This window comes from Phoca vitulina, unplaced genomic scaffold (assembly GCF_004348235.1).
Source record: "Phoca vitulina isolate PV1807 unplaced genomic scaffold, GSC_HSeal_1.0 scaffold40, whole genome shotgun sequence".
Lineage (NCBI taxonomy): Eukaryota > Metazoa > Chordata > Mammalia > Carnivora > Phocidae > Phoca > Phoca vitulina.
The window spans coordinates 22,206,950-22,233,721 of record NW_022589743.1 but is presented as its reverse complement, the minus strand read 5'-3'; the positions used below and the strand labels follow the sequence as shown (position 1 = coordinate 22,233,721).

The window sequence follows — 26,772 nt, the reverse complement described above, 5'->3', positions numbered from 1 at the left end:
TCTGCTTCCCTTTTACAACACTTCCACCACTGTTATTACATATTACTTGTTGTCTCTTCTTGCCACTTACCAATGAGTAAAGACAGAATCTCTATCTTGTTCATGATTGTATCCTTAAATTCTGGCACATAGAAAGTACTCAGTAACTTCCTATAGAAGTAATGAGTAAAGAACCATACTTTTCATCCATTTTCAGGTTTTGGGAAAGATATTTAACCTCTTTGAGCCCATTTCCTCAACTCTGTAATAGAAACAAAATATTTCAGTTTCTCTTAAGGATTTTCGTAAAATATGAAGGTTAAGTGACTATCACAGTAATAGGCACTCAAAGGGTAGTAATTATTAATATTATTTTTACTGTTTTTCCTTTTTATCATTATAAACTGAGTTCTTCTAAAACTAAGATTATAATTTTTTGTCCATAATGAATAAATCTTCATAGTGCATATTTCAGAAACCTTCAAAATCACTACAGCCTAGTTCCTTGGGCGTTGGGGAATATAAGCAGTTGATTTTAAAGTTAAAGCTTTTTTCAAATAAGTTAAAATATACCCAGCAGGCCAAAGTTTTATCGTTTTGTTTAGTTTTGCTTAGCTATCCCTCTTCTTAACAGCTGGAACATATGATCAATGAAGTCACTTTTAATTTAATTCAACTGAATTAAATGGTGATTATCTTAGATAGGTTGGTATATGAATTGTATAGGATGCCAAATGACTTAATTTTAAGTAAACCAAACTGGGCTTTCTATAAAAAGGATGCTCTAGCATATATATATTACACACACATTACACTTATATATTGCTGCTACATCTTTAGCCACATAAAATATTTATATCCTCTGGAACAGGAAAAGATAGGCCATGAAGAAGATAAGAAAGGCATATTTGGGAAGATTGCAAATAATTACATGTAAAAATATTATGCCAATAGGAAGTTCATGTATGTTACTATTTTTAAGTTGGAGATTTTATCTGTGTTTGAGAAGAGGAAATGGTTGTTGTTTTAAATAACCTGTTAGCTAGGGGCGCCTGGGTGGCTCAGTCATTAAACGTCCGGCTTTGGCTCAGGTCATGGTCCCAGCGTCCTGGGATCGAGCCCCACGTCGGGCTCCCTGCTTGGCGGGAGGCCTGCTTCTCCCTCCCCCACTGCCCCTGCTTGTGTTCCCTCTCTTGCTGTGTCTCTCTCTGTCAAATACATAAATAAAATCTTAAAAAAAAAAAAAAAAAACCTGTCGGCTAGAAGTTACATATGAAATTGTAAGTTCCTTAATTGAGGTAAGGTAACCATGCAAGAGCTCAATTTTTAGAGTACCAGATTCTACCATGCAAAGCTTATTAACTGAATTCTCCCTCCCCCACACATACTGTTTGGGTTTTTTATATATACTGTAGTTTATTTGGGGATGTATTGAACTCTAAATGCCATATAGCATGCAGGTAGGGTTGTCCTGTGGAGTTTAGGAACTGACCTGGAGTTGAGAAGGTCAGGATTACTTAGCAGCATTGCAATAATAATGTAAACTAAGAGATGGATTGAGATTCACACACACACACACACACACACACACACAATTACATTTCTCTGTCACTCAAGAAATTTCTGGAAAATGGCTGACAAGCCAACTTGATATGGATCCGTGGGTTCAAGTGTGTGAATACATTTTGGAAAGTGTTGACTCTGCAAAATATTCTAATAGTCTTAAAACATTCTAATGGTTTCTTGGAGTTTAGACTATAAATATTATCCTTTAAGTTAAAAATGTTTGCATAACAAGATCAATTATTGTGACAATGTCCTCCTTTGTCATCGGGTTAAATATATATTTTACCTCTCTCAACTGGCTTGTTTCCGTCATCTTATCAATGTGGTTGGGTCTTTATCAAACTAAAAGAAATTGAAATATAATTTTAAAATATTCCATAACCTTGCTTTCATCTCAAACTACAATTTTATTTTGATTTCTTGAAAGGACAGTCTGTATTTACTGCATCCTTTGTCCACTCCCATTCACTCTTCAACCCATGAAATCTAGCTTTTATCCTTCTACCACTCAAACTGCTGCTGCTGTTAAGATCGCCAGTGAATACTTTTTGGTTCCCATCTTAAATGGCACTATAGACCTTTCTTCTCTGCAGTTTTCACCTCCTTTGGTTTTCTTATCATCATTCTTTGCTGGTTCCCCTTATGGCCTTTGCCCATAACCTCCCAATTGGTTTCACCAGCAAGTCTTCCCCTATTTATCTCTTAAAAGTTAATTTGTCCCCAGAAATCATTCTTACCTCTCTTTTACTTTAGAGCAACATTTTCAACCTTTTGGGGAACATGGAATCATTTGAAAAGCTAGTTAAAATGCTAGACATTTTCAAAAGAAAAATGTGTGCATACAACTTAATTTTGCATAAAATTTCAAGAGTACTGATGGCTTCCCATTCTCTGCTCTGTCTGTTGTTCTTTGGTGATTTCATCCACCCCATTCTTCATACCCATGTGCCAAGAACTTTCAAATTTATGTATTCACCTCAGATCTCTTTTTTGAACTTTAAGCACTTCTTTCTTTTTTTTTTTTTAAGATTTTATTTATATATTTGACAGAGAGAGACACAGCGAGAGAGGGAACACAAGCAGGGGGAGTGGGAGAGGGAGAAGCAGGCTTCCTGCGGGGCAGGGAGCCCGATGCAGGGCTTGATCCCAGGACTCCAGGATCATGACCTGAGCCGAAGGCAGACGCTTAACGACTGAGCCACCCAGGCGCCCCTAAGCGCTTATTTCTGACTGCCTCCAATCTCTTGTATGTCTTTTGATTGTCTTTACTGTATTTACGAAATTTATTTCTCTTACAAAGTTTCTTCCTCTTCTTCTTAAGGACCCCACAATCCACTTACTAGTTTAAGCTAGAAACTTCATATTTATCCCTGACTCTACCCTATGCCTCCATATTCAATAAATCCCTAAGTCTGTCACTTCTACCTCCTGACCTCTTACTGATGAAAGAACAAATATGACAAGGTTATAGACTGAAACAAGGACTTAGTACAGACAAAACCATTTTAAATTAGTGAAAATAACTTCTTTTTTTTAACTCCAGTATAATTAATGTAGTGTTTTATTAGTTTCAGGTGTACAATATAGTGATTCAACAATTCTGTACATTACTCGGTGCTCATCATGATAAATGCACTCTTAATCCCCTTCACCTATTTCACCCATCCCCCCCCCACCATGAAAATAACTTCTTAAACAAATATCCAAGTAAGAATAGTAAGCATCAGGTTTAAGGTGGATTTGGACAGACTGATCCTTTGATTCTGTAATGATACTATAGGCTTTATTATCTGGGTATTCACTATCATTTGGCAAAACTTATTTTAATCAAATTTTTTAAAACTTGCATAAGATAATACAGAGTTTATTTTAGTGACAGGATTTATGTTAATAGCTTTATAAAGGACTTTAATTCTGTATTTATAGAATCAAGGGCAGAAGGGGTTACATAAAATGTACATATATGTTTTTATCTCAGACTTTTCCTTTTCTGCTTATAGGTTCTGCCTCACCCTTAATCTACGCCCTTTTCTTGCTTGAATTATTGCCTCCTAACATGATCTCTTTGCATCTAACTGATCCTCATGCTGATATATCCTTCACCTACCTTCAGGCATGACTCCAATTTATTCATGTCACTTTCCAACTTAAAGTCTCCCATTATTTTCTATTACCTATAGAATGGTCTAGACTTTGGTATGACATTTTTTAAAAACTGACCCCAGTTCAACCTTCCAGCCTTACCTACTGCTACTCAACCTTACACCCTTTATTCAGGCCTTAAAGAACTATGCGCTCTTCCCTAAACATGCCTTTTACCCTCTCAAAGCTAACTTATATGTGCCTTCAAGCACCAAATTAATGCTTCATATTTATTATCTCATTTCATCCCTACTAACAGTTCCAGGGAATTATTGTCCATTTTTCAGATGAGGAAGCTGAGACCCAAAGAGATTAGTGACAAATCATACAGCACTGAACTCAAATTCAAACTTAGTATATCTTCACTCTAATGCCTTTCCTACCCACCTTCTAGAATGCTCTTTCCCATCATTTTTTTGTCTAGTAACATTCCATTCATCCTTTAAAGTCTACCTCATATCACCTCCCATGGAGAGTTTTCTCTTTTCATTCATTTATCCTGTAAACTTTTTTTCTCCCTGGGTGGGCGTGAAGCCCAATGCAGGGCTTAAACTCATGACCCTGAGATCAAGACCTGAGCTGAAATCAAGAGTTGGACACTCAACTGACTGAGTCACCCAGGTGCCCCTGTCCTGTAAACTTTAGCACTTTTTGAGTATTGGCTAAGAATCTGGATTTTAGAATTAGATGAGTTGTGAATTGTCCTGGTTTTCTGATACTCTGATTTCTAGTTTTTCTTGTATAATCCAACCATCATGAAAGCATTGTCTTTAGTTTCCTGTTTTGATTTCTTTAGAGTGAAAACTTATAGATAATTGTGAAGAGAGTTGAGTACAGAATCCTACTAGAAATTTAGAACTTTCCTTCAGTCTTTTACAACCCTCTTAGCCATACCTAATTAAACAACAGTTTTTAAAGTAACTAGCCTTTATTTAGGTTTTTCAAAAAAATTTGAGTTCATATTTCTAGAAATAACAACTTTTATTTTTGTACTCATAAGTAATTGGTTTATATAATACTTAATTACATTATACAATTATGATAAGAAATGCAATGGGCACCAAAGTTTTTAAAACAAACACACAGATTCTTTTTTAAAAAGATTTATTTATTTATTTGAGAGAAAGAGAAGGTGGGGTGGGGGGCAGAGGGAGATAATCTCAAGCAAACTTCCCGCTGAGCACAGACCCCGACATGGGGCTCGATCTCACAATGCATGAGATCATGACCTGAGCCAAAAACAAGAGTTGGACACTTAACTGACCGTGCCACCCAGGTGCCCCACAAGCACACAGATTCTTCATAAGCATGCCCCTTAACTGGTAAAAGTAGAAGTGAATGGCCATTACTAGAGAGGAGTGGCCTGTTAGGCAGGAATATCTCTGCTGCTATGACAGTATGCTTTATAGAGACTGTCAGTCCCTCAAGTCCTTTAAAAGTGGAAGCTGATTAGCAATTTTCACAGATTGCTGTGATGATGAAATGAGATATAATTCATTTAAATAGTTTGGCATAATGCTTAGCACATAGTAAATGTTCAATAAATGTTATTCACTATTACTGAGAACCATGATAACCTTTATAGAAGGGGTCTTAAATAAAGCATTAACCCGACAGCTTTGGATGGTGATGAGAGGAGGGGAAGAGTAAACTTTTCAAATGCAGACCAGTAAAGAGCACACCATTCAGGGAGAATGTTGAGTAGTTTGGTGAATCGAATGCCAGTCTTTCATATATCTCATCTGTCTCCCCTGCTTTACTGTGAACTGTTTACCATATAATTATATATTCTCATACTTCTTTGAATACCTAGTATTCACATGGTGCCTGGCAGAGTTGGTATTCATATTTTGGTATGCCTCTGTATATCCATCGGTAAAATATGAACAGTAATCACAGTGTATGTCCAAATATGAATTAATATTTGAAGGGACTTTGAAAGCCCTGTTGTAAAGATTCAGTATAAGAAATTTACTATTCTGTCTCCTAGTGTTCTGTTTTTATTATTACAGGGCTTTTCTCTAGAGTATTAGCACTTACCATTTCAGTACTTACCATTATGTCCACGTAAAAATGTAAGCAGCCATTCTTCTGTAGTTAATGCTTTTAAGTTTGATTGACTCAAGCTATCTTTCTTCTGAGATTTTTTAAGAAAGGGTCCTTGGGGCAAAACATGTTTTATGTTTTGGGGGATGCAGAACAAAATTTGAACTCTTTGAGAAATGTGAATTTAATGTTTGATAGAACACATCCATTGTTCCAGCAGTATCACCCAATATAGTCCAATATCAGTATGGACCTTTGGAGATGGGGTGGCTGTGGAGAATTAAGATGCCTTTAAGCGGAGATTGCATTTTACAAAGCAAATGAAACTTAACAGCCCACAAAGGTGGGTGTTTGTGTGCTTTTGTTCTTTTTTTAAAAGTGATGGGATTTCTTCTTACAGGAATTATGTTTTAAATGTATATTTAGGTGCCACTTTCGATTCCATTCAACTATAAAGAGTTTCAGAATGGAGAGTTGGGGAGCTATGTTTTTGTTACAGTTTAACTGACTGTTTAATCATCCACCTCTGTTCCAGTAATATCTAGAATAAATTACTCCTGGTAATAATATAAGAAGAAAATAACTTTCTTTAATTGTAATTCATTCAGTGTTAGCTAAATCTGTCACCAGCCTCTCACTCAAAAGCCCAAATTTATTTTCTGTGACATAAAAAGGACTATAATTATAAGTGGTTTTCAGCAATCAATAAATTTCACTAAGGACTTTATTTTTAACAGCCACTTATTATATCTTCCTATTTGCTCAATCTAAAAAATCAGCTTGGAAATATTTTTAAATTTAATTTTAACCTAAATGATTAATTTTAATAAGTAATTTTTCTTTAAAAATTGTTGTTAGAAGTTGGGTTAAGGCAGTAGTATCTCTCATTTCCCAAAATTAAATTGCTATTTTTAACTCAACACAATCCTTTTCCTTGAAGACCTTCCTTTTGAAAGGCAGTATTCTGCAACTGAAACAGTCCACATTCAAGTTTATTTTTCTCTGTATCTATTATTTTACCTATAAAATTATGAAAACATCAGCCTCAAGGAGTAATTACTATTTTAAGTTAGACCACTTAAAGTGAAGTACCTTACAAACAAATAAAAATAATGTAATTTCTGGTAATGTAGTCATTTTAAAACACTAAAACTGAAAGATATATATTCCATTGTTTTCAATTATGTGGAAAGAGCGCTGGTATTGGAGTTAGAAGATGTATGTTTGTATTGGTTGCATGACCTTGGATTCATTCTTTGAGACGCAGTTTCCTCTTACTTAAAAAAAAAAAATTAGCATGCTTATTATGAGGCATAAATAATATAGAAATATGAAAATACCTCAAATAGGCAAAGTCCTGTTACATAAATGTTTTATCACAGAAGGTATTTTTATCATTAGTGAATCTCTTGTATTTCTTCTCGTGGTCAGTTTGTAACAGAGCATTTTCCTAAAATAAGAGTTCATTTAGAGGGTTTATAAGGGGAACTACAAAAACCTTTTAAAAAATTTTAGGGGCACCTGGGTGGCTCAGTTGATTAAGCGGCTGCCTTCAACTCAGCTCAGGATCTCAGGGCCCTGGGATCAAGTCATGCATTGCAAAGGGGTCGCGCTCAGCGGGGAGTCTGCTTCTCTCTTTCTCTCTCTCTCTCAAATAAAATCTTTAAAACAAACTTTTAGAAGTATTTCTCTTCTAATTATTTAATATACTCATTTTATTAGGGATGCTTATCAACCATAAATAGTTTCCCCCCCTCTAGGTTTAAACCATGGTGAGAAGGGGATTATAAAATTTCAAATCATTTCATGAACCCCAGAAAAGGATAGAAAAGTCAAAGCTGAAATAACTACTTTACGAGAAGTGACTATGTGAAGATAAATCTCAAAGGGACTGGTCTTTTCTTTTTTTATTTGTTAGATACCATAAAGCAGGGGCGCCTGGGTGGCTCAGTCGTTGAGTGTCTGCCTTCGGCTCAGGTCATGATCCCAGGGGCCTGGGATCAAGCCCCGCATCAGGCTCTCTGCTTAGCAGGAAGCCTGCTTCTCCCTCTCCACTCCCCCTGCTTGTGTTTCCTCTCTCGCTCTGTCTCTCTCTGTCAAATAAATAAATAAAATCTTAAAAAAAAAAAAAAAAAAAAGATACCATAAAGTAAGAAGTTGAACAGTAATTAGACTATCAAGCCTAATTATTGTTTTCTATAAGTATACCAGATTCCTAAGTATCTGAAACCAGTTGATATTATTCCTGAGATTTTTAGACAAAATAGAAACTAGAGGTTTTTGTTTTATTTATTTTTTTAAAGATTTTTTTATTTGAGAGAAAAAGCGCGCGCATGCGCACATGAGCTGAGGGAGGAGCAGAGGGAGAGGGAGAGAGAATCTCAAGCAGATTACACTGAGTGGAGCCCCACGCCGGGCTCAATCTCATGACCCTGACATCAAGACCTGAGCTGAAGCCAAGAGTCAGAGGACACTGCATCACCCAGGCGCCCCTGTTTTATTTTTCCAACATTTTATTATTTAAAAAAGTAAACATGCAGACAATGCAGACAAAGAACTGTAAACACCCAAATACACACCCTTCCTGGATTCACAATTAGCATTTTGCTCTCTTGACTTTATCACATATTTACTCACCTATCCACCCTGGACTAGAAGTTTTAAGCTGGAAAAATGTTTTATTTATTCTTTTATATCTACTTTATGTAGTAATATATAAGAAATATTTTAAAAGTTCAAGGCTTTACAAGCTACAACTTTCTGAATGAATTTTACATTAAAAATATGCCATATGCATAATATAAAAACATAAATGGAAAGATGAACACCAAATTTAGGAAGAGTAGCTACATGTACAGACAGGGTGAAAGGGCTCATAGAAAAGTTCACAGAAGGCTTCAGTTGTGTTTTATTTCTTAAAAATCCAAAGAGTAAAATGTTAGAATGTGATAGTACTGTCTATTGAGTATCTGGCTGTTTGTTATCCTCTCTGTTTGCTGTATGTTTGAAATATTTCACAATTAAAAATTAAAATATTTGCTACTTAGTTTTCTTTTCCCTTGGCCAAGTATTTTTCACTTCACTTAAGATCCATTGTCTAGTTGGCCTTCCAGCTGAGGTGGATTAAGTAGAATCTGACAACACCATATCTTTGCTCACTTGATGCACTAGCTAAAGAATGATACAAAATACCCCCTTTCTACAAAGTATTGAGGAGTATAACTTTTGCATACTTCTTGGTTTTGCCTAACCCAGAGAGAAGAACTTCCTGTATTGTACTTAAATTCCTTGAAGATATTTGACATGCTTGTTGAAAAAGTGTATAATTGTGTAAGTATGTGATTTTGCATGTTCACCTGATTTTAGAAAAGAAAGACATGGAAAGTGAAATATGGCCAGGGAAGCTGATACATGAAAGCTTGAAGAGATAATGATGCTGCTCAGCCAGGGCCAAGAAACTTGACCAGTCTAAACAAACTGCATAGTACTAAATTGCTGTGAAAGGGCTGAATCAATCCTGCTGCGATTTGAACTTTTGGCTCCTGAAAGTCTAAGACAGGCTTGAAAATAAAAATAAAGCCCTTACCTAACTGGGTTGTATTCCAGACCCTCTACTGGATTCTCTGTGTGAAGGAGATGTCTATCAGAAAAGAGAGAGCAGGAGAAAAATGAGGCAGTGAAAAGGAATCTTGGGGGCCACTCCTTATACAAGCTGTGAGGGAGATCACTAATGTATCGATTCCTTCAGGAAATATTTATCTAGAGCCCTAAGAAAACTATAGTGGGGTGCAGTGTAAGGGATCAACCAAATATATTTAATGCTTAAGACTTGCCTAGCACTGTGCTAAGTAAGTTCTATGAAGTCCACAAAAGAGAGTTACTGTGTCTGATTTGCTCCCACCAAGAGATAAGTTATACAGCATAAAATAGAGAGTAAAACCTTGAATAATATAGATTATAAATTCTAAAGGAATCAGAAAAGTGTCATAGCATACTATAAACAAGGAATTGATCATTGGACTTAATCAGACCTAAGTCCAAATCCTAGCTCTGACTGTATAAACTTGGGCAAGTCCCTTAATTTCTGAGCCTCAGGTGCCTCATCTGTAAAATGAAGCTGATAATCTCAGCTAGCTCTGCTTATCTATATACAGGATTGTAATGAGAATCAAGTGAGGATGAATGTGAAAACACTATAGAGTTTCTAATTATTGAAAGACCTGAGAATTTGAAACAAGGCCTTGAGAAATATGTTCTACATAGATAACTTGAAAGGCTAGATGAAAGTGGTCTCAGAGAGGGAACAGCTTGAACAGAGAGGAGGATGAGACTCAGATACAGGAGGACAGTACAAAAACCTCCTAATTATAGCAAAGGTCTGTTTTGGGAGAATGGGCAAAAAAAAAATAGTTACACTGATTGTGTTGGAGAGAATGGAATTGAGGGTAATATGCCATAAGGACTGGATTATAGTAGGATTTAAATTATGGAGGGTCTGAAGGCTAAAAGTGAAAGTTTGGACTTGTTCTGAAAGGGAATAAGGAACTATTTGGGGATTCTGAGTAAGGAATTATTATAAAAGTATTTAACTCTTAGTTATTTTGATAGTATCTTAGAAAGTGCCTGGCATACAAGTATTCAAAATTAGTCTAACTGAATTCAGTCAATCTATCAACAATATATAGGATGAATTAGACACATCTGCACCTAGAGTCTAAGCTTCTTATCACCTAGATTATTAGTCTGGTTCATCTTTTTCTTTAACTGCCTAGCTAGTAGGTTTATTTCAAACATCAAATAAGATGATGATGCCACCATTATCTACAAATACATTAAATGCTTCCTTCACATAGGATGCTGTGTAAAGAAACTAGGGAAACAAACAAAAAACTATAGATATAAATGCCTTGGAAAATGTCTTGTGATGAATATTAGCTTGAAAGGCAGAGTTCTAAGGGATTTGGTAGCAAGAGGATGGTATACAACAGCCAGAAGATCTTAACTGCTATATTTAGTACTGGGTTAGGTCCCTATTACTGTCAGGACCTGCTAGGCATAGCTAGGATCAAATAGAGGAGGAAATACCAAGTGCAGTAAGGTAAGTAAGATCTCCAGGAGTTCTTCCTGTTGGCAATAGAACTTTTCAGACTTAACCTGTTCCATAGTGAACCTCCATCATCATGGAGACAGTGTAGAGTACTGGTTAAGGAAACAGGTTCTGGAGCCAGAATAACTGGCTGGGGTTGAAATACTGCTATATAACCTTAAATTATTCCACCTCTATGAGCCTCATAAAGACAAAAATAGAATCATAGAGTTGTTTGTGAGAATTAAGTGAGATACTGCATGTAAACTCTTAATAGAGGATCTGGTGCACCATGAATGTCAGCTCAACAAATGTCCATTATTGTTTTTATTTTCAAGACCTTCTCAATTCCTCTAGCCTTCATTTTTTTGTTACTCCCAATTAACTTTCTGTTTTTCTATCTCTTGTCTCACCCCATTCCAGGACACTGAAAGCCACATTTGGCTCATTTACCTCTAGTATGTTCTAGAGCATTAGCATCAAACAAGATCCTAAAATATCTTTTGGATTTAAAATTATATTATCTTCAAAGTAGTTCAAGTATTACATATATTTTGTTATAGTCTAAGTAATTCTTTGAAATCAATGTCCATAATATAGTTTTTCATTTTTCTTTAAATTAAGTCTATTTTTCTAGTTTCTCTCCATAAGCATGTGTCATATACATATATATATATATATTTTTTTAATGTAGTATGTAAAAGATGGGACGTAGAACAGGATCTTGAGCCCTGAGTTAATTTATAGATCACAGGATAAGAGGCACTAAGATTCCATGGGAAAATAAAAAACTAAACCTTTTAGGAGGGCAATTTAATCATATCTAACAATTCCTAAGATGTTTAAAATATTTTAACTAACTGCCAATTCCACCTCTAGGTATAAATCCAAGAAATATATTCACATGTATGCATAAAGATTGCATGAAAGTATGTTCGTAATGATATTGTATGCAATGGTTAAGACTGTAAGCATCTTAAATATCCATCAGTAGAGGACTGTTTAAATAAATTATATATAATTGTAAAATAGAACACTATGCACTCCTTTAAAAGAATGCGGCAAATCTATATAAACATAGGAAAATGTCTAAAATATAGTGATCAGTGGAGGGGAAAGCAAAAAGCAGAATAATATGTGTAATGTATATAATTCTATGCTTATGTGCATGTGTGTTTCTTAAAAGGGAGCTACAATATATTAATGTTTACATATGCAAGGAAAATTTCTGGAAACATTAACAATCATCCCTGGGAGTAGGATGATGGGGATGAGAAGAGTGACTTTTTACCTTTCTGAATACTGAAAAAAAAAATACCATAAGTACATATTACTTTTTCAAATGAGTAAAAATAAACAATTTTTAAAAACTGGAAAAAAAAGTTTTAATCATTCAGCATGTGTATAAAAAAAGTGTATAAAAATGTGTGTATAAAAAAATCATTCAGCATGTAATAAAAAATAATTTTTAAATAATAAAGAAGTAAAGAAATAAAATGTTTAAAGAGATAGAATGGGGATTAAATGGTTAAATGTTTTATAAGGTGTGTTGGATGTGAAAAGTGATCTATAAATGCCTATTATTTTTACTAAACAATAGCATGTGGGGCTTTTGTAACCTGAAGAAAGCAGCATTTCAGCATCTCTTCCTACTGGAGCATATGGTGGTTAAGACCACGGGGGATAAATGCCTTAGAGATTGCCTCTCCTGGAGTTGATATACAGATCTTTTCAGTATTCCCCATTGCTCTTACGTGGAAAGTTCCATGGCAAGGACTAGAAGGGTTCAGTGACATTGTTCTATCCAGTGTTTAAAACTATTGTCTGATACTCTTTTAAATAAAACTATTAGCCACATGGTGATTGCAAAAGGATTGCTTTTAAGAGCCTTTGTTTACAGAGTTTGGTTTATTGTATGAAGAGTGCCTTTGACTAAGTGTAGTGAGATACCTCTTGGTGCTGTCTGGGCAACAAGTTAGGAACTCGGATGTATTATCTTGAGAGTTTTACAGATTAACAGGATTTTACAGATTAACAGGAGACAGAATGTTGTGCTACTCCAGGTAACAGACTTTTTGTTTTGTAACTCTTTAAAGTGTTGGTTTTCTCCCTTTTGACACTCAGGGGATTAATTTACTATTTATTTCTGTAGATCACACCCTTGGAGAAAACATAAAAATACAAATAGGCCTTCTGACAGATATAATCATATTTTCTTATGACTAGGTATTTTTAAAATAAAGTTATATAAGTTAATACTATTATTTAAAAACTTGTAAACACAGGGGCGCCTAGGTGGCTCAGTTGGTTAAGCATCTGCCTTGGTTCAGGTCATAATCCCAGAGTCCTGGGATCAAGCCCCGCATTGGGCTCCCTGCTCCGCAGGAAGCCTGCTTCTCCCTCTCCCACTTCCCCTGCTTGTATTCCCTCTCTCGCTGTGTCTCTCTCTGTCAAATAAATAAAATCTTTAAAAAAAAAAATCCAATATAATTTATTTTAAAATCTCAGATCAAATTATGATTTTCAGAAGGGTAATCTCCCCAACCTTTCTCTTAACTCTCTTAAGCATACGGAGCCATTAAGTCCCAAGTGTAGATTTTTGTGCCGTACATTCTTTCAAGTACTTTACATCTATTAACTTAATCCTCACAGTAACTTCATAAATGAGATACTAATACTGAGCCACAGATTAAGTAACTATTCAAAGTTCACAGCTAATGGTGACACTAGGATTCAAACCCAGCCTAATAATTCCAAGGCTAGGACTTTTTTTCCAAGTAAAATTAACGTACAGCTTTATATTAGTTTCAGGTGTACAATATAATAATTCAACAATTCTATACTTTTCTCAGTGTTCATTAAGATAAGTGCACTGTTAATGCTCTTCATCTATTTCACCCATCCCCCCCTCCCTTCTGGCAACCACCAGTTCTCTGTATTTAAGGTTCTAGTTTTTTGTCTCTTTTTTTTGTTGTTCATTTGTTTTGTTTCTTAACTTCCACATATGAATGAAACCATTGATATTTGTCTCTCTCTGACTGATTTCACTCAGCACTATACCCTCTTCGGTCCATCCATGTTGTTGCAAATGGCAAGATTTCATTCTTTTTTATGGCTGAGTAATATTCTAGTTTTAATTGCTGGGCTCTACTGCTTTGAACTCTATGACTGTTTATCTTAAGTAGATTAAATGCATTTTTCAGGATTTCTAGGCTGAATGAAATTCCTTTCCTAAGGTTCCCAACTCTAACAAAAATAGATTTGGGGACCTTCCCTTAGTGTTTTATTATCCCATTTTACAAATGAAAATCATTGACTTAGCCAAAATCTTAGTTTATTAAATGGTCATGTTAGAACTAGAGCTTAGGTCCTCTGGTTTCTAGTCTACTGCTTTTGGCACTTTAACACTATCACTTTTTAGCTCATTAGCTATCTTCCATTCAAGTGATCCACCCAGGTTGAAATTTTGTTACAGCAGCAAAAACATACCCACATCCTTCATTCACATTTAAGGGCACTTTCCTGTCTGTCGTGGAATTCCTATCGGTCAGCAAGTAAGTCTCTGGTTTTACAGTGTTTACACCTTAAGGAGAGACACGTGAAGACATAGTAACAGAAGCACCTTATGGATACAAGGGACATCTATTAAAAGCATCTAATGTTTTTAACATATAATTCTATAAAAAATTTGGTCATAGCTAATGCTGTCAAGAGCCAAAATAACATTTTAAAATATTCATATTTCTGTGCCTTGAAATGGTCAGCAAATGACATGACAAAATGTATTTTAAATCTTCTAACTCAAGCAAGAGTATGAAGAAATGCAGCAATTTTTCTTCAGGGCCTTTGTGCAGATTTTTTAAAGCTCCTTCTGACTTCATGTGGAGTAGAAAAGTAGCTTAGTTTATTTCATGTTAGTCTAATTTGGAATCATTTTTTAATTCCTAGATGCTTGGGTACAGAGAGCTTGCTCCCTAGAGCCTTGTTTCCTGACAGTGGAGAGTAAAGGATTAAATTGAGCTGAAACTAAATTGATTGACATTTTGACACTGCAGATTGTGAAAAGAAAGGGAATTTATTCAACTTTTTAAGACAGTAGCAGAACTATTCCCTTAAAGGTACCCCGGTTTGCAAAGATGATTTAGTTTTTTTTCTTAAAAAATTATGAGGCACGTTCTAGCACTTTCCCAATTTCCTATCTTACAGTTCAAAGCGAGAATTTAACTTTGAAAGCTTTTGAAAAGGCCTGGATGGGGGTGTTAAAATAGACTCCGCTGAACAGGCACTGGCAGAGGTCTTTTGAGGGGAAACAAAGGACTGTATGCACTTCTGGGGTGTCACTATAGGAACCTATCTATAAAAGACAAATATACATATTTATGAAATCCTTATCTTTAGCGTTTTTTAAATGCCAGAGATATTAAGTGTGAATTGAGTAAGATACATTTCCTGCTGACTTCTTTTTCAGACAGATATAGATGATTACCATTCCATCATTTTCATAAACGGCATCATTTAGTACGGACTCCAATAAAATCCCATCTCTGCTGTCATGAAGGGAACTGGACTCACCTTAACAGTGCTCTTCTAAACAGCCTGCTGCCTTTCTTTGATCACTGCCAGGAGGCTGTAATAAATTACAGCCTGGAAGAAGTTTCAAACTGGCAAGTTTGCCAGATATTTAAAGCAATTTATTTCGGGGTGTATCAGCAGATTTTTTTCTTACACTGCCATTTGGGTGCCTGCTGACACAGCCTGAATAAATCTTTCAAACATTTTCCTTACTAGAGATGGATGAAGACGATGATGCACTGGACTCTGGACCTTTAATTAACTCTTCACTTGCCAACTGGTTCTTTCCTATTACCAGATCTGTAGGAAACTTAGATCCCTATTTCCAGCATGAGTTTGCAATATTTCAAATCTCTCAGTGCCTTGGCAACAACTTTAAGTTTTATGGAAGGCAAAATAACAAAAGAGTTTCTGGTTTAGGCATAAAATATATAATTTAGATTATTTCATTTCTAGTATTTAGAAAATTGCCAGATTTCCTAATAGGAAAAGAGATCTGAAAAATTATATAAAACAAAGACTTGTTTCTAATTTTAGTCTCTTTTATCTTATAATAGGATAGTGAAGTCATTTTAAAAATTATTACTAATTCTGGCTCTAGATCCAAAGACAGTTTTATTGATATAGGTTTTACTGATACATAATTTAGTCAGGTATTCAGAAAAGCATAACATGCACATGCCTGAAAATATTTGTTCTCATGAGACTGGAAGGGCAAGAGATGAGGGAACTAACTTTTACTGCGTGCCTGCACCAGGCCAGCCCCTTTTGTAAACCACTATATAGCATGCAGGAGAGAGAGGAGAGATTTATTTTATGAAGAGCTACTTCCTGGTCAGGTGAAAGGCATTGCTCAGTGAGTTGTTAGGAATATGATAAAGCTTAAACTCATGAAGGCATCAGGATATAGGGTTTGGTAGGAAAAGCCCCACCTAAAACAGAAATCATAAAACTGGGGTTCGTATCTAAGTGATGTCACTTACAAATGAGGTCATCTGACTAGACCCTGAATATTTATTTTACATCTGTAAAGTGAGGATATACTCTCTAGTCTTCTCCATCTCCTAGATCATTTGGCACAGTAGTTATCAACCATGGCTGTACGTTGTAATCACCCAGGGAGCTTTGAAGAATATTGATGTGTAAGATCTCAACCTCAAGAGATTCTGATTTGATTGGTCTAGGGTGCAGCCAAGCATTGGAGTGTTTAAAATCCCCACAGGTGATTCATATGTGCAGCTAAGGCTGTGAATCCTTGGTTTGGAGAATCGTTAGGAAAGCCCTTTATAAATTTACAAGGGTTAGCAGATGTTATGGACAATGTAAATAGGGTTTTTTCCCCATCATAACTTAAGCTGTTTTGCTTAAAAAAAAAAAAAAAAAAAATCCAAGGGTCCCTCGGTGGCCCGTTAAGTTAAGCCTCCCACTCTTGATTTCGGATCAGGTCATGATCTCAGGGTCGTGAGATGAGCCCTGCATCCGGCTCCCCACTGGGGTGGAGCCTGCTTGGGATTCTCTCTCTCCCTCTTCTCCCACCCCTCTTCTCTCTTTCTTAAAAAACAAAACAAAACAAAAGCCTATCTCTGAATTTCCCTAGCCCTTAATATATAGAAAACCGTTGATAAGTATTCGTTGCATTTGTGAATGAACGGCGTTTCAAAGTTTTAAGAACATTTGAAAAATGGGGTTTCGGGTTCAATATGTAGAGTCGTTCAAGAAGCAGGACCTTTCTATGGAAACATTCCCAAGAAACACTAGCCTTTCTTGCCCACGCCAAGCTCGCTTCAATCCTTAACGCGCGTTCCCCACATACGGAGATGCAGGCAGCAGTATCGGGTGGGTGCCACGAGCTCCGGGGCGGAGCGCCCAAAGGGCCGACCCTTTCGGCTCTTCGGACTCTTCCCCGCCCTCTGTGCCAGCCCCGCCGCAGGGCCCCGCCCCGGACGCGGGTTGGGGCGGGCTGTTGGCTGCGCCCGGCCGCCGAGACTACACAGCCGAGCCCTAGGGCTGCGGCGACTGTCTCCGCGCGACCCGGAGGGCCCAGTTTGGACGCGGGGAGCCGGGGTTGCCCGCGCCTCTGGCCCGACGGAGCCCGACGGAGCCCAACGCGAGCGCCTCGTGCCCGAGCGGGGCTGGGGCCAGGATGCGGAGCTGCGAGCCTTGAGCTGGCCCCATGACCCTGAGCACGTTGGCCCGCGAGAGGAAGGCGTCCCCCGCCTGCACCTGCAGCCTCGGGGGCCCCGACATGATCCCTTACTTCTCCGCCAACGCGGTCATCTCGCAGAACGCCATCAACCAGCTGTGAGTGCGCCGCGCGCCCTCCCGCCCTCCGCGAAAGCTGGGAAAGTTTGCTTTTCAGCAGCCACTTTCCCCAGCATCCTGGGGAGCTAGCAAGCAAGCGAGGGCGAAATCGCACTCTGCGGGCTTGAAGGTTTCGAAGTGTCCGGGGGTATAGTGGGGTGGAGGTGTGGGGTAATTCTTGGAGGCAGAACGTGTCCCCGGGGGTTGGGCGGATTGAAGAACCATTTGCGAGAATTTCTGATAAACTTTGAGGGAATCTGAAAGTGCAGTCGTCCCTGGGAAGTTGTGGTGGCCGAGTGACAGCCGAGCGGGAGACTCTAGGGGTGGAGGGCGGTCTGTAGCTCCTGAAACGCTGCCCGGAAACGCTTGGACCTCCCTTGCGGGTCCTGCTGGTGATCAAGCTCCCGTGTTTGTTGTTTGGGGTTTTTTTGTCGTTTGGAATAAGTTTGCGTGTGACTATAGGTTCCTGTTGCAAGCCGTTAACACAAAGGAAGGCTGTCAATTCTTTGCTCCAGCTGGTTGTAGTCTGGAATTATTTTAAAAAATTGGATTTCAGTAGTTTGGCTGTTCTACTTTTAGTCTCCCCCTGTAGTAGTACAAGTCTGCTTGCACACTTTCATTCACGAAAGTGCGAGATTCAACGCATCTTTAAATCGCTGTTTTTGAAGTCTCTAGAGTTGTTGTCCTTCCCTTCCATTGTGGTTTAGCTATTTCTGAGAATTGTGTGCTGAAGCTTGTGGTTAATCTCGCCTCACAGTTACAAAGCACAAAGTAGAGGAACTCCATCTATTCAAGCAGCATCCTTAAACCAGTGGAGTGGTTTAGGGTTACTTTAGGTAGCAGCAGTTTGGTCTTTGTAATATATTAGCACTCACTCCCGAGTGGCTCCAGGAGAGTCAGCTACTGAGGTTTACCCAGATTACCGGTACTTAAGCAAGGCTTCTGTCTCCTTCCCAGGTCAACCCTGAAAAACTTTTTTTAATGTCCAACAACAGAAACTTTCCATGATCTCTTATTAAAGGTCCCAAGATTAGCGTGTTAAGTGATTTATAAATAACCTTACATCTAATTTATTATTTTAATTAATGGTTTGCTCTCCCACCAAATCAAATTAAATTCATTTGAGTTTCAGTTTTTTTCCTTTGTGTTGATTCATGGTGGAGCTCCTACAAAAAATAGCCACACACAAAAAAGTGGTTTTACTGCTGTGAGTGTAAACTCTACAGAATTAAATTCAATCACTTACTTGCATTTTTTCTTTAAAACAATATGGAGTAAAAGAGAAGGAAAAGAGGGAATAATCTGAAACTGGATAACCAGTATCAAAGTAGTAGTGTTAACGATACTTTAAAAATAAAAATAAAAATAAACCATGGTGGGAGCAACCCACATATCCATCAGTAGATGAATGGATACAACAAAATGTGATACGAAATACAACTGAGCATCATTCAGCTTTAAAAAGGAAGGAAAATCTGACAAATGGTACAACATGGATGAATGTTGAAGACATTATTCTAAGTGAAATAAGCCAGTGACAAAGGAGTTGGGGGAGAGGGGAATGAGAAATTTGTGTTTAATAGATTAAGTTTCATTTCAGAAAGAAGAAAAAGTTCTGGGGATGGATGATGGTGAAGGGTTGCGCAACGCTGTGACTATATTTAATGCCACTTTAAAATGGTTGAAATGGCAAGTTTTATGTTATGTATATTTACTGCAATTTTTAAAAAAGATTAAAATTTAAAAGGCAGAGCTTCTAAGCTTTTGGAGGGGAAAGGAATTTTGCATTTTAGTTCCTAGTATAATCAAATTAAGCCCAAATTTCTTTTCCTACTAATTACTGTCTTTGGGTAAATCATTTGACTTCAGTTTCTTCCACTGGAAAATGAGGTTCCTACCCCAGGGGCTCATAAGAGATCATATGGGCTAGGTACACTTTGCAAACTGTAAATCCCTGCACAAAAAATGAGTTAATTGAAATTAAACAATAACTAATAGCTTCCATTTGTTGACTGCTTGTCACTGTGCTAAGAGTTTAATGTATACTGTCTCATTTAATCAGAACAGCAACTTTATGAACCAGTTTCTTCTATTTACAGACAATGAAACTGAGACTTAGAGAAGTTAAGTAATTACTTATGGCCATATAGCTAGTAAATGACAAAACTGTCCTTAGAATACAGATCTGTTTCCTACACTGGTGCTCTCAACCACTGTAAAAATTATATTCTTAGTAGTTGCAAGGTCACTTTTGAGACTTAATCTTAGCAAATGCCCTTAACTGCTGACATCTTCAACTTAGCAGTGAAAACCGTATTTGTTACACTAAGATTTGTTAAGGTAGACAATCTTTTAAGAATTTGCAGAATATTTCTCTTTCATTTTTGTCTTTTGTCACTTATTTTTTTCTTATAAGAGACTTAATATCCAAATTTCACTTCTTCTAAAATGTATTCATTAGTATTACGTTAGCCATCATTTTTATTTTGCATTTTTAATGTCACCAAGTTCATCATCATTTAAAAATCTTTAGGGATCATTCTGATAAAAATGAAAATTTTGTTAAAACATATGCATTTTGGGTACATAATGCAAAAGTTAATTTAGGGTCCATGGTCACCCATAGTTTTATGGATTGGCTTAAGAAGGTCAGTAAACACCTTGAGATCGTATGAAAATGTTGTGCAGATAAATGTATTTTTAAAATCAGATTCTCAATGTGATCTTATAAAAAGTTAATCTCTTTCCTAAAAGGACGTATTTCCAAGGCTTGATATTGTAAAGCTCAACTGGTGTGAGCATATCCCTGTCATGCCAGATATATAAATAGCAGCGACTGGTGGGAGCAACTAAAAGATTAAGATTTAGGATCCTAAGTGAAGACTGACTCAAAAAAAAATTTAAGTGTGTATTTGGGGAAGGGGGTACCTTAACACATGACTAGCCTTAGCCAGATGGTTCTGTGGTCACTGCTGAGAACCCACTCATAAGAACTTTTATTTTATTCTCATCTGCTGCCTCAGATTTGCTGTGGGTTTAGAAACCAAGTAACAAACCCTATGAGATCTGTGTCAGAGTAAAAAGGTTGGAGTCATAGAGTGAGATCCTAGGGGGGCTCTCCTATAGAGAAAGTTCATGACCTTTATTTAGAGTATGGTGTTTAGACACCTATTTGGTGATTTCACAGGATCATTCTCATTTCTGGACTTTCAACTGTTATATATAAATGAAATTAGAGATCAGCTGGGGTATTACTGTAGTTTATTAGCGATTATATCATCATAATTAGATTATGGTCTCCCTTTGTCATTGCATAAAACTCACCAAATATGGGGTTAATTTGGAAGTATCAATGAAGAACATTAAGAACTTATTAAAGTCACTCCAGAAACTAAGAATAGTTACTGTCATAAATTGAAATCCTACTAGAAAAAAATATGTGAGCAGCCAAGAGCATCATGTGATCAAATTTCAGGGGTCTTAGATCAGACTGCTCAAATATTCATGAAAAGTTCCATACCCTTTAAGAGTCTATACATACTTTTCAATAGAATAGAAATCAGAATTTCTGAAAAATATGGGAGCCTGTGTTGTTTTTAGAGAGCCAACATTCAATCCCTGAGAAATGGCTGCTAAGCAAGGGGCCTTCTAGTGTATTGGTATATGCCAGGCAGCTTATCAAATAGGTGGCTATTTTTGTGTCCTACAAAGTTCAGAGAAAGATCAAGAATTATTAGATAAAATGCTGGCAAAGGCTACCATTAAAACAGTGTTCCCCTTATAAAAACCTCTGATCAGAAATCTTGGAATTTAAGTTCATGGGACATTGCTTGATTTGTTAAACAGGTTACCTTGAACTTTTTGTCCTTGACCTAAAATACTTGTATTTATTACTTGATTTCATGAATGAGTTTGATGTCCTAGCTTCACATCAAGGCTTTCTAAAGCTCAAGCTTAGCACCAGGAGCATATCCAGATGATTATCCAAAATACAAATTTTTGTGAAACTGAAAGGTGGAAACAGTTTTAATTTTTGTGTTAATTAGTAATAGTACTAGTACTCTTTCAGTTCTGTTCTGTAGTTACCCAGGTGACTTCACATGTGCTCATTTCTGAACTTAAGCTTGCATCAGAGTCACCTAGACAACTTATTAAACACAAATTGCTGCCTGGGCGCCTGGGTAGCTCAGTCGGTTAACCATCTGATTCTTGATTTCCGCTCAGGTCATGATCTCAGGGTGGTGAGGCCTGGGCCTGGAGCCTGCTTAAGATTTTCTCTCTTCCTCTCAGTCTGCCCCTCCCCACCCTTCTCTCTCTCTCCCTCTCTAAAAAAACAAAAACAAAAAAACCACAAATTGCTGCCCACACCCCCAGAGTTTCTGATTCTCTAGGTCTGGGGTGGGGATGGGTAATTTGCATTTCTAACAAGTTCCTAGATGATGCTGGTCCAGGAATTAACTACACTTTGAGAACCACATCCTTAAAGTATTCCTCTGAGGCAGATTGGGCAAGTCCTCATCCACATTTTGTGGAGTAATAAACTAACAAAATTGAAATGGTGAAGTGATTTTTTTTTGCAGAGCAGTTACATGATTTGTTATTGGTAGAACTGAAACTAGAACCAGCATTTCCTGTCTCCAGATACAGAGCTTCTACAATGCTACACTGTACTGGTATCTTTGTATACATGTGGGAACATTTCTTTAGATAAATTTCTAACAGTGGAATTTCTGGGTCTAACGGTATGTATATGTTAAAAATTTGATACATACTGCCAAACTGCCTTCTGAAAAGGCTTTGCCAATTTGCTCTTACCAGCTGTGAGAGTATACCTTCACCAACCCTGGTAATATTAACATTAAAGAGCAATTAATTTTTTATTGAACTCCTACTGTGTACCAGGCATTATTTTGAATACTGTTTATATTGTCTAATATTTTCTTCTTAAGAGTTAGATATACTCAGTTAACAGATGAGAGGCACAGAGATGTTGAGTAACTTGTCTAAGATTATACAACCAGGATGCAAGCACAGGCAGTCTGACTCCAGGGCCTCTGCTCTTAAATATTACTCTATTTGCAATTCCCTAATTACTATAGAGGTTTAAGTATCCTTTTATATTTTTTATTAGTCTTTTTCAGTTTTCTTATTTGCATGTTTGTACTTATGACCATTTTTTCTGTTGGTATTTGTTTCTTTTTGATGTACTCTGTATGTCCTTAATATATGGCAAAAATACTTTCTGCCAGTTTATTGTGTCTTTTAACTTTACATCTTGTTATAAAAGTTTTTATTCTTTTTTTATTTTTTTATTTTTTGGCAGTAAAACAAGGTCTTCATTGTTGACAGGGTTACTTCTGAGTTGCAGAAATTCTCCCAGTTTTTCCCCGTACTCCCCCATTCAATCTTGACTGCCACAATGAGACAGAAAGCGCGAGGACACTTTTTTCTTGCATCTCTAGTGGAAACCTTAGCAATAGACAGGAACTGCTCCAGGTCTGTCAAATGGATGCATTAAAAGTTTTTATAATTTTTATGTAATAAAATCCCAGGACCCTGAGCCATCCAGGTGCCCCTATTACTTTTTTTATTTGCTTTTATATCAGACCACCTTGCTGAACTCTTGCTTGGTCTTAATATCCAGTAGATTTTTAAATTGATTTTCTTCACTTTTCTGGGTGGATGCTTATATCACCTGTAAATGAATTTTGCCTGAATGTTTATAAACTCATTGCTTTGGCTGGGGTCTAATGTAATGTTAAATAGTAGCAATGCTTATGGTCTTATCTTGTTTTCCATTGTACAAGGAATGTTTCTTATGTTTTGTAAATAGGTATATTGTGTGCTATAGGTTCTGGCATAGACCATTTATCAAGTTGATGACATTTCCTTACTACAGTTGACCCTTGAACAACATGGATTTTTATCTATGCGGGTCCACTTATAAATGGATTTTTTTTTTTACAATCAGTACTTTAAATGTATTTTCTCTTCCTTACGATTTTTCTTTTTTTTTTTTTTAAGATTTTATTTATTTATTTGACAGAGACAGACACAGTGAAAGAGAGAACACATGCATGGGGAGTGGGAGAGGGAGAAGCAGGCTTCCCGCTGAGCAGGGAGCCCGATGTGGGGCTCGATCCCAGGACCCTAGGATCACGACCGATGCCCAACGACTGAGCCACCCAGGCGCCCCACGATTTTCTTAATAATGTATTCTTTTCTCTAAATTACTTTATTGTAAGAATACAGTATAATACATATACAAAACATATATTGGGGCATCTGGGTGGCTCAGTCGGTTAAGTGTCAGCCTTCTGCTCAGGTTGTGATCCTGGGGTCCTGGGATCGAGCCCCACATGGGGCTCCCTGCTCAGTGGGGAGTCTGCTTCTCCCTCTGCCCCTCACCCCACTTGTGCTCGCATTCTCTCACTCTCACTCTCTCAAATAAATAAATAAAATCTTTAAAAAATACATGTATTATCAACTGTTTGACTGTTTATGTTATTGGTAAGGCAGAATTCTGGTTGACAGTAGACTATTAAGTTTTTGGAGAGTCAGAAGTTATTTGCAGATTTTTGACTTCATGGGGACTCGGTTCCCCTGACCCCCACATTGTTCAAGGGTCAACTGTATACCTATTCAAACATTTTTATGCATAGTTATTGAATTTCATTAAATGCTTTTTGGGCATCTATTAGAATGATAATATTTTCCCCCTTTGCTAGTAATGCAGTGACTTATGTTGAGTTGCTAAAGTTAAATCATCCTTACACGCTGTTTGCATTATTTGTTAACAGATTGCTGGATTTGGTTTACTATTATTTAAGATTTTTGCTTTTGAGTATTTGTTGAATCTGTGGTGCTCTCTTTCTCTAATGTATGTCTGATTTGTAGAATAATTAGGTGTAGCCTTCCATCTTTTTCTAGATCTGAGACAATTCGTTAGCAGGAATTATCTGTATTTTAAAAGCCTAGCACCAAGAAGTCCTACCCACAGTGTTACAATTTTATGAATTTTTTTTGCTTTTCAAATTTTTAAATGTCTTTGTTCTCACTGAATAAGTGTAATTATCATCCATGATACTTTTTAAATCTAGATCTTGTCCCTTACAGAAATGGGCAAACATCATTAGAATAATTGATAGATAATTGGTAATGGATTGGAACCAGGCATTTATTTATGATTTAAGGTCTTTTTTTTTTCTCTCTTTGGTGGGTAAGGAGACTAATACTAATATTTAAAAGAGTTATGAGGTGTTTCTTTTTCTTTGGTTATAAATTAATACTGTTTTTCAAATAATGCGATATATGTTAAGAAAAAAAGAAGAAGAAGAAGGAGATGGCAGGAGAGGAAGAATGAAGGGGGGAAATCGGAGGGGGAGACGAACCATGAGAGACGATGGACTCTGAGAAACAAACTGAGGGTTCTAGAGGGGAGGGGCGTGGGGGGATGGGTTAGCCTGATGATGCGTATTAAAGAGGGCACATTCTGCATGGAGCACTGGGTGTTATGCACAAACAACGAATCATGGAACACTACATCAAAAACTAATGATGTAATGTATGGTGATTAACATAACAATAAAAATTTTTAAAAAATTAATATTGTTTTTGTAGCTATCTGATTCTTACATAGAGAAAATAGCCCTAAAAAGTGGAATGTCTTTTAAAAGATGATCAAGTAAGTTTACATCTAGTGAATCCTCTAGGTGTTATGGCCTTCAAATATGAAGAAAAGGTTAATGATCTGTTGTCAGAGTATAAAGGTACATTTATGTTTTCATTAGTGGTGATAACTTTATGTGGTTTTATCCACACTTGTGTGTGTTTGGAGTCAGAGCAGTAATTGGCTTGGGGCCAAAGAGAAAAAAAAGGAGAGCTCTCAACTTTGGCCTTACTGGAACCGTGCTTAACCAAGTTAACTTAAGAGTTAATCTGCACAATGAAAATGAACAAGAATGGTGAAGTTGTGATATGTTCAAGTCAGAATTTCTTTTTGATTAACCTAGAGTGGATTTCCCCCCCCCCCCAAATTACTGCTTTTTGCTTGTGTGCTTAATGTATGATCATTCCTAAAATTGAGCAATTTCTTTAGACTAGTACTGAGAAACCACTGCCCAAAGCTAAATAATTAAGGATGTTGTCATTCTCTGTTTCCAAGAGCTGTTGGACCTTGGAGTAATAGAGGGGTCCAAACTTCTACGTATCATGTTGCTCACAGCTCTTCTTGGGTATCTCCAGTAAATGTGAGTCCTCTTAATTACCATATGTTAAACTGCCTTGGGGCTAAAGAACAGTGGTGTAGATGCTATCACATAATGTTTCTGAATTTCTAAGGTGAAAGAAAAAAAGTTGGTATCCTAACTACTTTAAGATAGGGTTAAAGTTAGCTTTGCGTTGTTGAGTGATGCAGGATGTTGCTGCCACTAATATAATTAGGTTTAACCTGAAGAAATGTGCTAAGAACATCCAAGGCCTTTTAGGTGTTCCTGTGATTTGGAAAGGATGTAGCAAATGATTTATAAATAGATTGCTTGCACACGAAAGGGCAAATTTGGGCTCACTTCCTTTTTTGCAGGTTTGTGCGAATTGAGCAACTCTTGTTTTCTGCATTAATCTGTTTTTGAGGGGTGTGATCCTTCTTTTAGTAACCTGAGGGTTTTGGCATTAGTTATGTCTGTTAAAGCAACAGAATCCAGAGGCTTGAATTACTCTCAAAGAGAAACTTCTGTGTTAGTCTATTTTAGAGTGTTGTATTATTTTTTTAAGTTGTAACAGTTTTTAGATGTGGAAGACTTAGAATTACAATTGACCCCTGAGGAGGCAGGAGTTAGGAACCTTGACCCCCTGTGCACAGAAAATCTGTGTATAACTTTTAACTTCCTCAGAATTTAACTACTAATAGTCTACTGTTGACCAGAAGCCTTGCTAGTAACACAAACAGCCAATTAACATATATTTTTATGTTATATGTATTATATACTGGTTTTTTTTTTTTTAAGATTTTATTTATTCATTTGAGAGAGAGAGAGCATGAGCGGAGGGGAGAGGGAGAAGCAGACTCCCCACTGAGCAGG

At 36.9% G+C, this 26,772-nt stretch overlaps 1 protein-coding gene and 1 non-coding gene across 8 annotated transcripts in view; one reads left to right on the top strand and one right to left on the bottom strand.

Annotated features, from left to right (window-relative positions):
- The window catches only part of SSH2 (slingshot protein phosphatase 2), a 245,054-nt gene that overhangs the window by 126,798 nt on the left and 91,484 nt on the right, over positions 1-26,772 (top strand). For 2 of the 7 annotated variants that reach the window (XM_032428749.1, XM_032428750.1), the window contains exon 1: positions 8,269-9,063. The exons of 4 other annotated variants lie outside the window; for them this stretch is intronic. Coding sequence is in view for 1 of the 3 variants with exons in the window: in XM_032428745.1 (XP_032284636.1) it covers positions 17,565-17,692 (128 nt within the window). In the remaining 2 variants the exon portion in view is untranslated. Of the gene's footprint in view, positions 1-8,268; positions 9,064-16,969; positions 17,693-26,772 lie in introns of those variants that run through there. One more of the 7 variants, XM_032428745.1, reaches the window with a different exon arrangement.
- Positions 23,078-23,207, bottom strand: LOC116647783. Its single transcript, XR_004302386.1, has one exon. It is a non-coding gene; the product is annotated as a small nucleolar RNA SNORA31 (small nucleolar RNA).